This window comes from Symphalangus syndactylus, chromosome 3, assembly GCF_028878055.3.
Source record: "Symphalangus syndactylus isolate Jambi chromosome 3, NHGRI_mSymSyn1-v2.1_pri, whole genome shotgun sequence".
NCBI classification, from domain to species: Eukaryota; Metazoa; Chordata; class Mammalia; order Primates; family Hylobatidae; genus Symphalangus; species Symphalangus syndactylus.
The window spans coordinates 74,079,979-74,097,406 of NC_072425.2; the positions used below are offsets into that span (position 1 = coordinate 74,079,979).

The following is a 17,428-nucleotide window of genomic DNA, read 5'->3' on the forward strand; positions in this document are numbered from 1 at the left end:
TCTACATGCAAAGCAATATTTCTGATAAACAGGAGACTTTTGAATGAATGATTTTTGAGTTCAGTGTTCATTGAAATGATGTATGCAGAAAAATGTGGACTTCTCTGTACCCAGGAATGGCCTGCACACCTCTTCTGTAATGTGTATTGGTGGTTCTGCACATGAGGGTAATGGAGAATGGGAAAAAAGCAACTGTTCATGTTTCGTACCTGCGTGTTGACATTGCTTTTTGGTGGGGAAGGAAGCCAGATGGTGATGGACAATGGGGTGCTTGAGGCCTAGGGTCAGGGCAGGTCTGTGTGGATGCATGCCCCAGCAGCCGGGTCCATGAATGCTTTCTTACAGTCAAATCTTTGCACTTCTTCATGATCTGACTCCTCTCACCTGCTTTCTAACAAGCACACTCCTTTGTTGGGCAACCCTACTATTACTGTTTGTACATTTCCACCTCTGAAGGAAGGTTCCTATCTGTTCTTATAAGAGGGCTATGTCCCTTTCACATACGGAAAAAGTAGGAGAGGTGGAAATAGAGGAGTGAGAAAACAGATGTACAGATGTAGTATATTCAGGAAGTTTCTGACTTTCTCCTTTTTTATTTTTATTTTTTTTAGTCAGGATCTCACTCTGTCACCCAAGCTGGAGTGCAGTGGTGCGATCTCAGCTCACTGCAGCCTCCACCTCCTGGGTTCAAGCGATTCTCCTGCCTCAGCCTCCCTAGTAGCTGGGATTACAGGCATGTGCCACCATGCCCGGCTAATTTTTGTATTTTTAGTAGAGACGGTTTTTCACCATGTTGGCCAGGATGGTCTCGACCTCCTCACCTCAAGTGATCCACCCGCCTTGGCCTCCCAAAGTGCTGGATTACAAGTGTTTACAAGTGTGAGCCATCACACCGGGTCAGGAGGTTTCTGACTTTCTGACAATTAGTTTGAGAAGAAGACAAAATGACTCTTCTCTCTTTGGTCATGGATCAATTACTGAAGTGTCCCAGTAATTTCTCAATAGAAAGTAAATCACCCACTGTCCTCCACTTCCATGCCCATGGAATATATTCCTTTTAAAATTTTTAAGAGATGAGGTTTCACTATGTTGCCCATGCTGGTCTTGAACTCTGGGCCTCAAGCAGTCCTCCCTCCTCAGCCTTCCAAAGTGCTGGGATTACAGGCATAAACCACCATGCCTGGCCTGGAATATATTCTTGATCAAGCCATTTGTGGAATGGTTTAAACTCAGATGTATCCCTGTTTTCCGTAAGACTTTTAAAAAATATTAAAATAACTTTTTCTGACTTTTTCTCATAAGAGAAATTTATACTCACTGTTTAAAATATCAGAAAACATAGGGAAAAATTACAAAAGGAAGTAGAAGTTATTCTTTATCTCCTCACTGGTAGATAGTAATTGGTCAAATTTTGTATATATTCTTTTTACTTAACATTTTTTTTATTTTAAATTGTAGTAGAGATGGGGTCTTACTGTGTTGCCCAAGCTGGTCTTGAACTCCTGACCTCAAATAGTCCTCCTGCCTCAGCCTCCCAAAGTGTTAGGATTACAGGCATGAACCACCTCACCCAGCCCATATTTTGTGGGCAACAGGATTTTTTTCTCTCCATATATATTCACACACTTATGCAGCTGATCATACATTGTTCTTCTCAGTTAGCAGTGTATGGCTAACATCTTTCCATTTCATTATATAACAGTCTGGTACCTTTTTCACAGATACATATGAGTCCCCTGTAAGGTATACTTCATGTATTAAACCAGCACTTTATCGTTGAGCATTTAAGTTGTTACCACCTTTTAGCTCTCATAAGCAATGCTGGTATCCCTTTTCGTGTCTCTATCTAATTATTATCAAATTAATTGCCAAAAATAATCTGCAGGAGAATATTGCCAGATGGCCCTGGATTAATTATAAATCCCACCAGTGTGGTAGAGGGCCTGTTTCCTCATGCCTTCACCAATGGTCGGTATGAACAGATTTTTTAATGTTTTCACTGGCCTCACAGATATCTTGCTGGTGTCTTAATTGGCATGTTTTGATTACTTGTGAGATTGAATATATTTTCATATGAAATATTAAATATTTTCATATTTATTTCTTGGTCATTGGTATTTTTATTTATTTATTTATTTTGAGGCAGGGTCTGGCTCTGTCACCCAGACTGGAGTGCAGTGACACAATCTCAGCTCACTGCAACCTCTGTCTCACTAGTTCAAGTTATCCTCCCATCTGAGTAGCTGGGACTGTAGGTGTGCACCACAGAGCCTAGATAATATTTGCATTTTTAGTAGAGATGAGGTTTCGCCATGTTACCCAGGCTGGTCTCAAACTCCTGGGCTCAAGCAGTCTGCCTGCCCCAACCTCCCAAAGTGCTGAGATTACAGGCATGAGCCACCACTTCCGGCCAGTATTTCTTATTTTATAAATTATTTATTTGCATCTTTGCCCACTTTTATTAAGTTGGGCTGTTCTTTTTTGATTTGCAAGTCCTTTCTGTGTTACAGATTTTAACCTTTTGTCATATGCTTCAATTTCTTTTATTCATTTATTTTGATTCTTAAATTTTTCTACTTATATATATTTTTAACATGCAGAAGTTTAACATTTTTACGTATTCAAAACTATCCTTCAAGTAGGATTTTGCTTTTGGTTTCATGTTTAGAAAGTCTCTCTTTATTCCAGGATTCTAAAAATACCTATATTTTATCGTTATGGCTTTATTTTTTACATTTACATTTATAGCCCATTTGGAAATCATTTGAGTGAAAAGAATGAGGTAGGGATTAAGATTTAATTTTTTTCTTTTACCTGATGTCTAAGCCACTTACTGAATTAAACATTTTTTGTTTCACTGATTGGAAATACCCCATTTACCATGTACAGAATCCCTATAGATTCTTAAGGTTATTTTCAGATCCTACTCTGTTCCACTGATTTGTCTTTTCCTGTGCTGCTATCTCACTATCTTAATTATTACAGCTTTAATAATCCATTTTAATAACTAGTATTGCAAGTGCTCACTTATTATTTGTTCTTCTGCAAAATTTTCTTGGCAAGTTGGGCATGTTTATTCCTCCAAATGAACTTCAGAAATAATTTTGTCAAGTTCTAGAAAAAGAAATTCTTATGGTGTATGTTAATTTCATAGATGAATTTGTACAGAATTGCCATATTCACACCATTGAGCCTTACCATCAAAAGGCATGGGGAGCATTTCATTTGTTCACTTTCTTTTACATCAAGCCTTTATGTATTTCTTCACCAAGGTCCTGAACTTTTATTGTTAGGCTTATTCTGACTGGTTATGGCTGGCGTATAAGAAAACCAGTGCTCTTTTGTATGGTTACACCTGTGAATGCACTTTTAATTTAGATTAGATTTTTCAGTTATCTTGAATTTTTTCAAAGAGAAATTTGTATCAACTGCAAATCTTATTTTATAACCTCCCTTCTTCTCACCATTTACTTCTTATTTTATCTAATTGCACTCACTAGTGTTTCCTGGAAAATGTTAAATTATAGAAATGGGAGCGGGTGTCCATTTATGCTTTGGGCTAGACTTTAGCAGTAATAGTACCTTTATTTTACTGTTGACCTTGCCGAGGAAAGGTTTCAGAGCTGATCTTTTATCCTGCTGAGGAATTGTTTTATTTTCCTGAAAGCTTTTATTAGGGATGGTTGTTCAATTTTATCACATAGTATTTTGTACACGATAAGAATGTGTGTATGATACTAAATGATACTAAATGTGTGTATGTGTGAGTGTGTGTGTGTATGAGCTGTTAAATGGGGGAATAATATCAGTATGATTTAATATCAAATTATCCTTTTTAAAATTACATTTCTTTTGTAGAGTTGGGGTCTTACTGTGTTGCCCAGGTTGGTCTTGATCTCCTGGGCTCAAGCAGTCCTCCCATCTCAGCCTCCCAAAGTGCTGGGATTATAGGCATGAGCCACCACAGCCAGCCCAAATTATTCTTCTATCTATGGAATCCTAGTGCTGTTTTTGCAATCAGAAACCAGTCTTTTTTTTTTGAGACAGTGTCTCACTCTCACCCAGGCTGCAGTGCAGTGGCACAATCATAGCTCACTGCAGCCTCAACATTTGGGCTCAGGCAATCTTCCCACCTCAGCCTCCCAAGTAGCTGGGACCACAGGCAAGCAGCACTACGCCTGGCTAATTTGTTGTATTTTTGGTAGAGATGGAGTTTCATCACATTGCCCAGGCTGGTCTTGAACTTCTGTGTTCAAGTGATCCATCTTGAGCAGCTGAGCATTATTTTTCTTCTAAAAGAAGTCTTGATTTTGTACATCTGCAAGAAACTTTAATTCTTAATTGGCACTTTTTGAGTTCTGTTCTGAAAAGGAGGCCTAAATCCCTTAGATTTGTTTTTTTACCAGATTGGTTTACTTTTGCTAGATGCAATGGAAGCTTTTGATTTTGTATTTTTGACCTTCCTGTCTCCATTAAAGTTAGACCCATCCCTGGACTTGGGTGGGGCAGGGAAGATGAGAAGAACCAGGTAGGAAAGAGACAACATTCCGATGGCAGGCCTCCCTGACCCCAGGCAGGACTTCAGTGGCAGCCTGGACAGCTCAGGGAGTCTGGGGAGGGTTGCCTATGTCCAGTGAGCAAGCCTGGCACTTGGCAAGTGCCCGGTCTCTGTCTTCTCTGTGGAGAACTCACCTCCATTCATTTCAGGACTGCCCACAAAAAAATTGGCTTCATTTGGCATCAACTAATCAGCAGTCAAGGAGGCTCCCTCTCAAAAGCAGCGAGTGTCCTTTTGTGCTAAGTAGGCAAGCACATAGCCAGGGGGCCCCAGTCTGCTGCTCCTGCACCCTCCGTAGGCCCAAGAGAATTCTGGAGGCCTGATCTGTCTCTGCAAAGAAAGTCTTTTACACATTGTGTGGAGTGTTCCGTAGCTTTTTTGATCACATTTATTTTATACTCTGAGCTGAGTCAGTCAGCAAGAGGGGCTTATCTCGTTACTGAAAGGGGCAGGGAGTGGTATATAAATAATGAGAACTCAGAGAAACTTGTGCTGTTAACAGCTGTGCTCCAGTAAAGTGGAGTTTATTGTGTCACTGCCTCTGGGTGTGTTTTCCTGTGAAGGCCAGAAATAATGCAGTGGTACAAGTCTGTTGGGTATTTTTTTCCCTCTCCTCAGGAGGATGGTAACTCTCATTAGTACTGAAGACAGGTTTAAAGATTCTCTAATTGATAGCTGCATTGCTGTGTGATTTGTTCAGCATGAAGGCTGACCATTCTCCTTCAGACCTTAGCACTGAGCCTCAAAGAGAGGGCCTAACTTGGTTTCCCCCAGGCTGCCAGATGAAGGTGGAGTCACCATCTCTCTAGGCCAGTCCTCTCCTCCTCTGCAGATCATCTCTGGTCCCATTCAGCCTTAATTCTGTTCTTGTCTACATGTGACTTCCCCATTCCATGCTTTCTTAAGTGCAAAACATCTATCATTTTCTAAATAATACCTTATTATATGACTGTCATTAACTTATATGCCAGGATGTTAGATTAAACATCATGGCATGTTAGATCCAAACTTTCCACTGTATTAAAAAGGTGGGAGATTTTTCAAAGGGCTGCAAATTGTAGTTCCCTAAGCAGAATCCAGCCTGTGTACACACCACTGGGTGGCACCATAATTTATAATGTTGAAATTGAATGCCTCTAAGTAGGGGAAGCACCCTTCAGTTCACCATGGAATCCATCATGATCCATGATTGAATGCACCTGCTCCCACCCTGTCCCTGACCTGTGTCTGGCTCCTGAAGGCATTTGAATTTACAAATTCTGGTGGCCAGTTAGAAGTTCAAGTCCTCTGTTATTTGTTTATTTATTTGAGACAGGGTCTCACTCTGTTGCCCAGACTGGAGTGCAGTGGCGTGATCTTGGCTCACCACAACCTCCGCTCCTCAGGTTCAAGCGATTCTCATGCCTCATCCCCAGTAGCTGGGATTATAGGTGTGCAAAACCACGCCTGGCTTCAAGACTTTTGATTGAGATCAGGAATCAACCAACTTTTTGCAAAAGGGCCGGATAGTAAATATTTTCAGCTTTGCAGGCTGTACAGTCTCTGTGGGCAACTGCTCAACGCTGCTGTTTTGAAAATGCAGCTGTAGATAACACTTAAACCAATGAGCATGGCTGTTTCCAGTAAAACTATATGCAGACAAGGAAATTTTAATTTCATGTAACTTTCTCCTGTCATGAAATATTCTTTTAAATTTTTTCAACCACTTGGTAAAACCCGAATATAAGAATGGTATAAGTTATTCTTAGCTCATGGCAGGCCAGATTTGGCCAGTGGGATGTGGATTGCTAGCCCCTGATGTAGATCACTGACCAAAAAGTCTTTAAAAGTTTTCCAAAGGATGCCAGATAAATCAAAATGATCCCGGGCCATTTATACTAGCAACTCACTTCCAAGCAGATCTTTTTTAAATGCATAAAAATGGTAAACTTGAATTATACAAGTTACATGAGTCTAACGAAGGCTTCTACTGGCTCTTGATTTTCTCGGGGCTCTGTGGGTGTTCCTCTCTGCTGTCTGTGAAACACTTCAGGGATAAGGATGCTAGGTCAGTGACAGCACTTGGATTAGAAGCAATGAGAACCATCACAAAATGACAGCTCCAAGGGGCAGTCAAGAGAGTATCACTGTCAGCTAGATCGAAAGTGAATTCAGTGGGAACAGACCTTGATTACACTTGAAATATATGTAAGTCACAAGCATAGAAACTTAATAGTTCTCCTGTTCTGATGGCTTCATGCCAATTTTCCATGATCACTTCTATAAAGCCATCTTCCTAACACAGCTAGAGTATCTTAATTCTTTTCCAATCCTAGCCCACAGCTGAATGATCTTCTGGTCCATTTTTCCCACAGTGGACACAGATCCCCTCAACTAAATGAACCCCCTCCTCTCATGACTCACTTGAAAGAAATGAGTACATGTGCCAGTGAGGAGGCTAAGCCACATTAGCATTCCTCCAAGAAAACCACTTCTAATGAGTTTTTGTCTTAACATGCATTGAGAAAACACTGAGCTCTTCCTTTCATTGTTTTCCTCACCGCCACATCAGAAAGGAGTGGAGAAAGGGCTCCAAAAAGGACCAAGCAGAGAGGGCATTTTGGTTTGGTTTGGTTTGGCTTTTTGCAACTTACCATTCTATGAGTTCTGACCTCTTGTTATATTTTTAATAGAACATGTTTAGAAAAACATGTCCCCCATAACTGCTTCACTGGGGTTAAAGAGGACTTCACTGCAGTCTAATTCTGGAATAGCTCAGGTTTCTCCAGTAACCAGTAATATCTGAGCAGATTTCAATGTGAGTGACCAGGAGGAGGAAGAGAGAGAGAGAGAGAGAGTGTGTGTGTGTGTGTGTGTAAAGTGTGAGCATTTACCAAATGCTTGGCACCATGACTAGGACAAAAGTCATACATGACATTATTTTTGCCTCAAGAAGCTCAGCCTTGTTGGGTTGTAACAATCTGTATTTTGACTTTTGCTCAAAGGTCTGCTGAAGTGGGTTAAAATCCTGTTTATCTAATAGAAGTTGCAGAAGTGTAGTTTTGAACTCCATGTGTTTGTTGAGTTTTTCCAGGGAAACTCTTTTTTTTTTTCCTCTTTGCAGCCCCATCCCCGAGCATCAAAATGCATTAATAACCCTACCTCTTTATCCACCTTGAGTAGGGCCCAGCAGTCATTGGTTTGCTATTGCCTTTTGCTGCCATAGCTTTTCAGCTCAGAGCTCCATAAGGGTTTATACGGAGATCTGCACATAGAGGATCAACTGCTACAGACACATTGGGTTTCCTCGAAAAGTACGTTGTACAGGGTGTTATGACTATTGCTCTGCTTAGAAAACAGCAGAGAGCCTTCATCATGAATAGATTATCACAAAGGTGATAGATTTGGTTGGTTTTGTTTTGTTTTATCATGTTTCTGCATCTCATCAGCACAGATTAAGAGAAGCTGGGGAAAATAGAATGAATAATTTTGGATGACTCAAATGCACCACGCTGGACAGCTCCTAGCCTCTGCAAATTCTCTATGGGTTCCGGGAAGGCCAGGACAGGAGTGAGAAAATATTCACTCCTCACACCTAGCCAAGGAGTGTCTGGAGAGTTCTGTGGAAACCAGGAGGCTGTATGTCCTCTGTCTATGCAGCAGCTGTTGTCGGCTGTCCTTGGAAAGGTGTGAAGAGTAGGCAGAGGCAGGCTTTTGGGAGCCGGGCGATGGCAGTCACTTACAAGTGGAACAAGTGCGGTTCTCATCTTCAACAGCTCGTCTGCTTGTCTGCCTGTATATGTCCTCCCCAAACGCAGACACGGCCTTCAACTCGCCTGCCTTCACCTTGTGGGGTGGGGAGCAGCAGGAGGTTCTGGATGCTGGCCTGATCACATCTGGCAGGCATGACTTAGCTGCATTTTCAGTGGGACACAGACATTAGCGTGAATCCAAGGAAAGCAATCGGAAAGAGGGATGTGGAAATTGTCAAGTCCCCAGGACCCCCGGGAGTCAGGACAGTCAAGTGGCCAAGAGCACGGGCCTTGGTAGACAGGGCCAGTTCATGACTCTGCTTTCTAGTTATGTGACCCTGAGTACAGAGTCTAACCCTCCAAGCCTCAGTTTTCTTATCTGTGAAATGGGGCAACCTTGTGGAGTGCTTGTGAGAATTCAGTGAGAAGGGCACAGGAAGCCCTTAGCTCTGTGCTTAGAACAATGTTAGTTCGTCTTTTATGAGGAATATAGAAGAAACTGGAATTGTTTGGAAATGGGAGAAGATATTAAAGAAAGACATATCTGCAGATATTTAAAGGATTATTATGTGGCAGAGGGAACAAACATTTCTTTTTTTTTTTTTTTCTTTTTGAGACAGAGTCTCACTCTGTCGCCTAGGCTAGAGTGCAGTGGTGTGATCTCGGCTCACTGCAACCTCCGCTTCCTGGGTTCAAGCAATTCTCCTGTCTCAGCCTTCCAAGTAGCTGGGACTACAGGTGCATGCCACCACACCCACCTAATTTTTGTATTTTTAGTAGAGCTGGGGTTTCACCATGTTGGTCAGGCTGGTCTCGAATTCTTGACCTCAGGTGATCCGCCCACCTTGGCCTCCCAAAGTGCTGGGATTACAGGCGTGAGCCACCACACCTGGCACAAACTTATTTTTAGTGTTAAGACAGTATGACTAAGTGTGGCCTTTGCAGGAAGGCAGATTTTATATCAATAAAAGATGTGACAGAGATGCTCAGGAACAACCAGCTGCTGAGTGGCCCCTGCACTCAGGAGCTCAGGGAGAAACGCTCGTTCCAGGTAGGAGGCTGGTTGGACCCAATGCCAGTTCTTTTCCATTCTATGACACCAAGAAATTTAGCAAAGAGGCTCAGCTTTTTTACTCTTGAAAGAATTTATGAAACCAGCAATTGTGTGGAATAAAACAGAAAAAATAATTTCCAGGGGACCCATTGGGTACCAAATGGCAAGCTCATTTCCTTAGTGATGTTAGCAACTTTCTCATTGTATTAGCTTGGGCTGCCATGACACACAACCACAGATTGGGTGGCTGAAACAACAGAACTTTATTTCCTCACAGTCCTGGAGACTGGGAGTCCAAGGTGGAGGCGGGGGACGGGTTGGTTTCGTTGGAGGCCTCTCTCCTTGGCTTGTAGATGGTGGCTTCATCCCTGTCTTCCCAAGGTCTTCCCTAGTCTTCACATGTCTGTGTCCTTGTCTCCTCTTATGAAGACACCAGTTGTGGATTAAGGCCCACCCTCATGACCTTGTTTAACATCAGCTGCCTCTTTAAAGGCCTTAACTTCAAATGCAGTCATTTTCTGGGGTGCTGGGGGTTAAGGCTTCAACATTAGGGATTTTGGGGAGGGGGACACATAACAATCATCTCCGAGGGATTTATCCTTTGAGTCGTAGGGACTATTGACCATGACCGCCCTTCGGAATTTTTTTCATGTTCTTTAAACTGTATCCTTTCTGATTCCTTTCTCTTAGGTGAACGGCCCTTTCCCTGCACGTGGCCAGACTGCCTTAAAAAGTTCTCCCGCTCAGATGAGCTGACTCGCCACTACCGGACCCACACTGGGGAAAAGCAGTTCCGCTGTCCGCTGTGTGAGAAGCGCTTCATGAGGAGTGACCACCTCACAAAGCACGCCCGGCGGCACACCGAGTTCCACCCCAGCATGATCAAGCGATCGAAAAAGGCGCTGGCCAACGCTTTGTGAGGTGCTGCCCATGGAAGCCAGGGAGGGATGGACCCCGAAAGGACAAAAGTACTCCCAGGAAACAGACGCGTGAAAACTGAGCCCCAGAAGAGGCATACTGACGGCACAGGAAGTCACTGCTCTTTGGTCAATATTCTGATTTTCCTCTCCCTGCATTGTTTTTAAAAAGCACATTGTAGCCTAAGATCAAAGTCAACAACACTTGGTCCCCTTGAAGAGGCAACTCTCTGAACCCGTCTCTGACTGTTGGAGGGAAGGCAAATGCTTTTGGGTTTTTTGTTTGTTTGTTTTTTTGTTTTCTCCTTTTATTTTTTGGGGGGGAGGGTAGGGAGTGGGTGGGGGGAGGGGGGTAAGGCCAAGACTGGGGTAGAATTTTAAAGATTCAACACTGGTGTACATATGTCCGCTGGGTGAGTTGACCTGTGGCCTCGCACAGTGATTCTGGGCCCTTTATGCTTGCTGTCTCTCAGAATTGTTTTCTTACCTTTTAATGTAATGACGAGTGTGCTTCAGTTTGTTTAGCAAAACCACTCTCTTGAATCACGTTAACTTTTGAGATTTAAAAAAAAAAACGCCATAGCACAGCTGTCTTTATGCAAGCAAGAGCATATCTACTCCAGCATGATCTGTCATCTAAAGACTTGAAAACAAAAAACAGTTACTTATAGTCAATGGGTAAGCAGAGTCTGAATTTATACTAATCAAGACAAACCTTTGAAAGGTTACACTAAGTACAGAACTTTTAAACCTTGCTTTGTATGGGTTGTACTTTTTAAACATAAACTGCACTTTTATTTTCTAATGCAGAGGATGAATAAGTTAAATACATGCTTTGAGGATAGAAGCAGACGTTCTGTTTGGCACCACATTATAATCTGCTTATTTTACAATATACACGTTTCCCTAAGAAATCATGGCAGAGATGTGAGGGCAGAATATACACAACAGATGCTGAAGGAGAAGGAGGGTAGTGTTTTGCAAAAGAAAAAGAAAAGAACCAACAGAATTTTAACTCTATTAACTTTTCCAAATTTTCCTATGCTTTTAGTTAACATCATTATTGTATCCTAATGCCACTAGGGGAGAGAGCTTTTGACTCTGTTGGGTTTTATTTGAATGTGTGCATAACAGTAATGAGATCTGGAAACACCTATATTTTGGGGAAAAAGGTTTGTTGGTCTCCTTCCTGTGTTCCTACAAAACTCCCACTCCCGGGTGCAAGAGTTATGTAGAAGGAAAGGGAGCTGAAATAGGAACAGAAAAATCAACCCCTATAAGTAGTGAACGCCAAGGGAAAATACCACGGTGATTTCAGAGGAGACTGCAAAATCGTCCCTTGTGGAGAACGTAGGCAACATGGAATACTACGAATGAAATCACATCACTGTATCTTTTACATCAATAGCCTCACCACTAATATATCTTGCATCTAGGTGTCTATAATGGCTGAAACCACTACATCCATATATATGCCATTTACCTGAAAACTTAACTGTGGCCTTTACGAGGCCAGAAAAGTGAACTGGGTTTTCCTAGTTAAGAAAAGACCTCAAATGAGGGGAGTCAGCAGTGATCATGGGGGAAATGTTTACATTTTTTTCTTCAGAAGTAATGCTTTCTGATGATTTTATCTGATATTTAAAACAGGGAGCTATGGTGCACTCTAGTTTATACTTGTGCTCTGAAATGTGTTGTGTAAACATAGGGTGCCTACCTATTTCACCTGACACATACTCGTTTCTGATTCAGAATCAATGTGGGCTCCTGCAGTGGGCGCGGGTCACGGCTGACTCCAACTTCCAATACAACAGCCATCACTAGCACGGTGTTTTTTTGTTTAACCAACATAGTTGTATTAGTAGTTCTATAAAGAGAACTGCTTTTAACATTAGGGACTGGGAGCAGTCCATGGGATAAAAAGGAAAGTGTTTTCTCACGAGAAAACATGTCAGGAAAAATAAAGAACACTTTCTACCTCTGTTTCAGATTTTTGAAACACTTATTTTAAACCAAATTTTAATTTCTGTGTCCAAAATAAGTTTTAAGGACATCTGTTCTTCCATACGAAATAGGTTAGGCTGCCTATTTCTTACTGAGCTCATGGAATGGTTCTGCTTATGATACTCTGCACGCTGCCTTTTAGTGAGTGAGGAGTTTGGGGTTGCCTAGCAACTTGCTAACTTGTAAAAAGTCATCTTTCCCTCACAGAAAGAAACGAAAGAAAGCAAGGCAAAGTCAGTGAAAGACAATCTTTATAGTTTCAGGAGTAAATCTAAATGTGGCTTTTGTCAAGCACTTAGATGGATATAAATGCAGCAACTTGTTTTAAAAAAATGCACAATTTACTTCCCAAAAAAGTTGTTACTTGCCTTTTCAAGTTGTTGACAAACACACATTTGATATTCTCTTATATGTTATAGTAATGTAACGTATAAACTCAAGACTTTTTATTCTTTGTGATTAAATCCTGTTTTAAAATGTCACAAAACAGGAACCAGCATTCTAATTAGATTTACTATATCAAGATATGGTTCAAATAGGACTACTAGAGTTCATTGAACACTAAAACTATGAAACAATTACTTTTTATATTAAAAAGGCCATGGATTTAACTTATGAAAATCCAAATGCAGGATAGTAATTTTTGTTTACTTTTTTAATCAAACTGAATTTTTGAAAGACTATTGCAGGTGTTTAAAAAGAAAGAAAAGTTGTTTTATCTAATACTGTAAGTAGTTGTCATATTCTGGAAAATTTAACAGTTTTAGAGTTAAGATATCTCCTCTCCTTGGTTAGGGAAGAAGAAAGCCCTTCACCATTGTGGAATGATGCCCTGGCTTTAAGGTTTAGCTCCACATCATGCTTCTTTTGAGAATTCTATTTGGTAGTTATAATTACAGAAACTGATTAGTTTGTCAGTTTGCAGATAGATTTAGCACAGTACTCATCACTCTGGATAGATTGAGATGTTCTTTCACATCAGATGATCTGTAACACTGTAAGATACTGATCTTTACAACTGTTTAATCAGTTTTATTTTTGTACAGTATTAGTGACCTAAGTTATTTTGCTGTCCCGTTTTTGTAAATCAAATGAAATTATAAAAGAGGATTCTGACAGTAGGTATTTTGTACATATGTATATATGTTGTCCAAATAAAAATAATAAATGATAAAGACTGAATTGTTCCAGCCATTATGTGTTGTAAAAAGTGGCTATTTCACCATAATGAAAGTTACTTCTTTAACCTGTGTTCACAGGATTTTGGGATGAATGCAAAGATGATTTTACCCTGTACCTTTCAACACATGCAATATTTATATAGACTTGTGTGTATTTACTATTCACAGACCTCTGAGGAAGTAGATGGAATAGAGATCACTTGAAACCATTGTGTTATGCTGAAGGGGAATATTTATATTTTGGGAGATAAATCACTTTAAGAGGCTTTTAGAGCTCATAACTGTGCAGGGTGTATTAGGAACTGGTCAGAGAAAGTTGTAAGCTCAGATTGTGCTCTTGAGATACGACATTAATAAGAACACACAAAAGTTGAGGTTTCATTGGCTCAACAGTAGAAACATAATACCAAGCAAAGACAAGCATCAAAGTGTGTGTGTGTGTGTGTGTGTGTGTGTGAGAGATTTATGCAGACATGTACTAGCTATTATGTATTAATTAAGCTTTTATTGTAAACAAGTCATGGTGTTGGGTGTTTAGGTTTTTCTCATTTAATCCTTATAGCAGCTCTGTACAGTAGATAATTATTATTATGTACATATTTCTGATGAGGAAATTGAGGATTGGATAACTTGCCAAGAGGCACATCTAATAAGTGGCACAGACAGTGTTTAAATTTGGATCTGCTGAATTCAACCCTGCATCTTTCTATGCCTGCATCACAGCAGCAAGGGATTTACTGGAGTGTACCATTCATTTGACTCATTTTATTGAGCACACCTATTCATGCCAGGCACTGTTGTCACTGTGGATACAAAGGTGAAAAAATAGACAAGGTCCCTGTGTTCAGGGAGTTTCTGTTAGTAGAGGGAAATACATAGTAAACAGATTATCCATGTACTCTCAGATAGGGATAAGCATAGTGGTGAGAATAGAATAGGGTGATGTGATTGTGACTTGGAGGGTGGAGAGAGGCTACTACAGATTGAGGAGGCAGGGAAGGACTCCCTGAGGGTCTTTGCATTTAAGCTGGGACCTAGATGACAAGAAGGAACTAGCCTCAGAAAATGTGTAGGGAGTGTGGAAGGAATTTGGCAGGAATGTGACCAGCGTTTGGAGGAACAGAATGACAGTGGGGTGGCTGGAATATAAACTGGACAAGAAGGGAAGAGAAGTGCTGGGGTGGTTGGCAGGGCCCAGTTCACAAGGGCCATGTATTGCAGGTTGTAACACGGTGTTTGATTTTGATTCTAAGGGGAGGGGCAATCTGTTGGAAGCTTTAAAGCAGAAGAATGCTACGATCCCACTTGTATTTCAGCAAGCTCTTTACGAGTGCCAGGGAAAATGGATTTTAGAGGGACAAGAGTGGAAGCTGGGAGACTAGCCAGGAGATTTCTATTTGTCCGGGCAAAAGATGATGGTTTTCCAGACCTGAAGGTTAGCAGTGGAGGTGGAAAGAAGTGAATAGTTTCAAGAAATACATCAGAGGCAGAGTCATTTGGACTTGGTGATGTTAGGATGTCGGGGGTAAGGCATAACAAAGTCCAGTAATGACCCTCAAGTCTATGGCCTGAGCAACAGGTAGATGTTACTGCAGAGTGGTGAGGGTGGAGGAAAGGGGGAAAAAAGGGGGTGGATGAGGGAAAGGGCATGGGCTCATCTTTGGACATGTTGAGGTTGCAGTGCCTGTCAACTGGGAATGTCAAAAGAACGATTGTATGTATTAGTTCAGATCTCAAAAGAAGTGGACTGGACTGGAAATTTGGATGTCGTAGTCATATTTAACAGTAATTGGAGCCAAAGAAGTGGATGGGATCACCTGGGAGAAGAAGTGGTTACAGCCTAGAACCAAAGAGGAGGAGGAGGAGGAGGCAGAAAGGTAGCTCAGGAAATAACAGGACAAACAAAACCCAGAAAATTGCAGGGCTGTTGAGTACAAGTGTGGGGTGGGCTAGTCAATTGTACTGAATGGCATTGAGGAGTATAGTAAGACCAGTGCTGAAAAGCGTCCCTTGAATTTAGGAATCTGAGGTTATTGGTGACTGATTAGAGCCATTTTATTAGAATGGCGGAAATAAACAGCTGATTGGGGAGGGGGAGGAGTAATCGTGAGTTGAAAATTATAAATAGGAAGTATAGTCAATTCTTGCATAGTTTGCAGAAAACAAAAGCAGACTTATTTATATACAGCAAAAGCCAGGAAAAAGAGGAGGCACAAGAAAAAGACAAAATAAGACGAAGGAAAATAGAACGCGCATGCCACTTAAACCTCCTTACTAAAAGTTAGAATCTCAATTTGGATCAAAAGCAATGTCACAGCTCCTCAAGAGGCTGAGGCAGGAGGATGGCTTGAGTCCAGGAGTTCAAGGCTGCAATGAGCTGCATCAGGCACTGCACTCCAGCCTGAGTGACAGAGAGAGACACTGTCTCTAAAAAAAGATTGCATTTTTTATCACTAGGCAATAAAGTGAGCAATTAATAACAAAAGGATAATTTTGAAAGACTAAAAATAGTAGAGATTAAAATACTGTCTTAAAATAATTTTTAGATCAAAACAGAAAATACAAATTATAATCCATTTAAAACAATAGAAAAAGCAGTATATCCATAATATACCCTATACCCTAAAGCAGTACTTACAGAAAAATTCAGAGCTCATATGCTTCATTATCATCTATGAAAAAAATAGAAATAAGCCAAGTGATCAATTTATGTTTGAAAATGAACAGTATCTAGGAAAAGCATGAGAAAATAATAAAATGAGATTAACATATAAACCCAAGCAGTGGATCTTTGAAAAGACCAATAAAATAGACACACTTTTGACAAAGCCAAACAAAAAAAAGAGAAAATCTAAATATATATTATGAATGAGAAGAGAGGTGTAACTATAGATAAAATCAGCTAATAATTTTGGACATCTTGATAAAATGACTCTAAAACCGTCCTAGAAAAGTTTTCATGGGCGGTACAGTTGTATAGACTGAAAACTACTTTTTTAACTGACAAGAGTTTTGATGGGTGGTACAGTTATATAGACAGAACTAATGTTTTGATTGACAAATATCACAGAACTTCAGCGCCCAGATTATATAGACAATATCTTTCAAAACTTTAAGGAATCAATAATTTCTCTAAATAATTAGAGGCCAGGTGCAGTGGCTCACACCTGTAAGCCCAGCATTTTGGGAGGCTGAGGTGGGAGGATCGCTTGAGGCTAGGAGTTTTAAACTAGCCAACAAAGTGGGATCCTTTCTCTACAAAAAATAAAATATTAGCTGGGCACATGATTGTAGTTCCATCTACTTGAGAGGTTGAGATAGGAGGATCACTTGAGTCCAGGAGCTTGAGGCTATAGTGAGCTGTGATCACATCACTGCACTCCAGCCTGGGTGACAGAGCAATACCCCATCTCTAAAAATATAAATAAAAAAATAAGTAAATAAATAAATAAATATTTAAAAAAACTGTTAGAACATAGACCATAGAAAATAATGGAAAACTTCTTGATTCATCCAAATAATGGAAAACATTCTTAATTCATAGTTTAACTCTTGACCTACAAGAACAGTCAGAATATTTTACAAAGGAAAAGTAACTTAGGGGAATGTGCCCTACCAGAAATTATAGTCTATTTTGAAGACATAAGAATGTATAATAATCGGCTGGGCACAGTGGCTCACGCCTGTAATCCCAGCACTTTGGGAGGCTGAGGCAGGCGGATCACGAGGTCAGGAGTTCAAGACCAGCCTGGACAACACGGTGAAACCCCGTCTCTACTAAAAATACAAAAATTAGTTGGGTGTGGTGGTACGTGCCTGTAGTTCCAGCTACTCAGGAGGCTTAGGCAGGAGAATCACTTGAACCCTGGAGGTGGAGGTTGCAGTGAGCCAAGATTGTGCCACTGCACTCCAGCTTGGGCAACAGAGTGAGACTTCGTCTCAAAAAAAAAAAAAAAGTGTAAAAATTTAATATATTTTATAAA

General features: G+C 40.7%; 1 protein-coding gene across 1 annotated transcript in view; it reads left to right on the forward strand.

The window, feature by feature from the left end:
* KLF9 (KLF transcription factor 9) overlaps positions 1 to 13,456 on the forward strand; it is a 29,833-nt gene extending 16,377 nt beyond the window's left edge. The window contains exon 2 of the mRNA XM_055272308.1: positions 10,034 to 13,456. Coding sequence (XP_055128283.1) covers positions 10,034 to 10,263 — 230 coding nt within the window. The 3' untranslated portion in view covers positions 10,264 to 13,456. The remainder of the gene's footprint in view (positions 1 to 10,033) is intronic.
* The last annotated feature ends 3,972 nt before the right edge of the window (positions 13,457 to 17,428 follow it).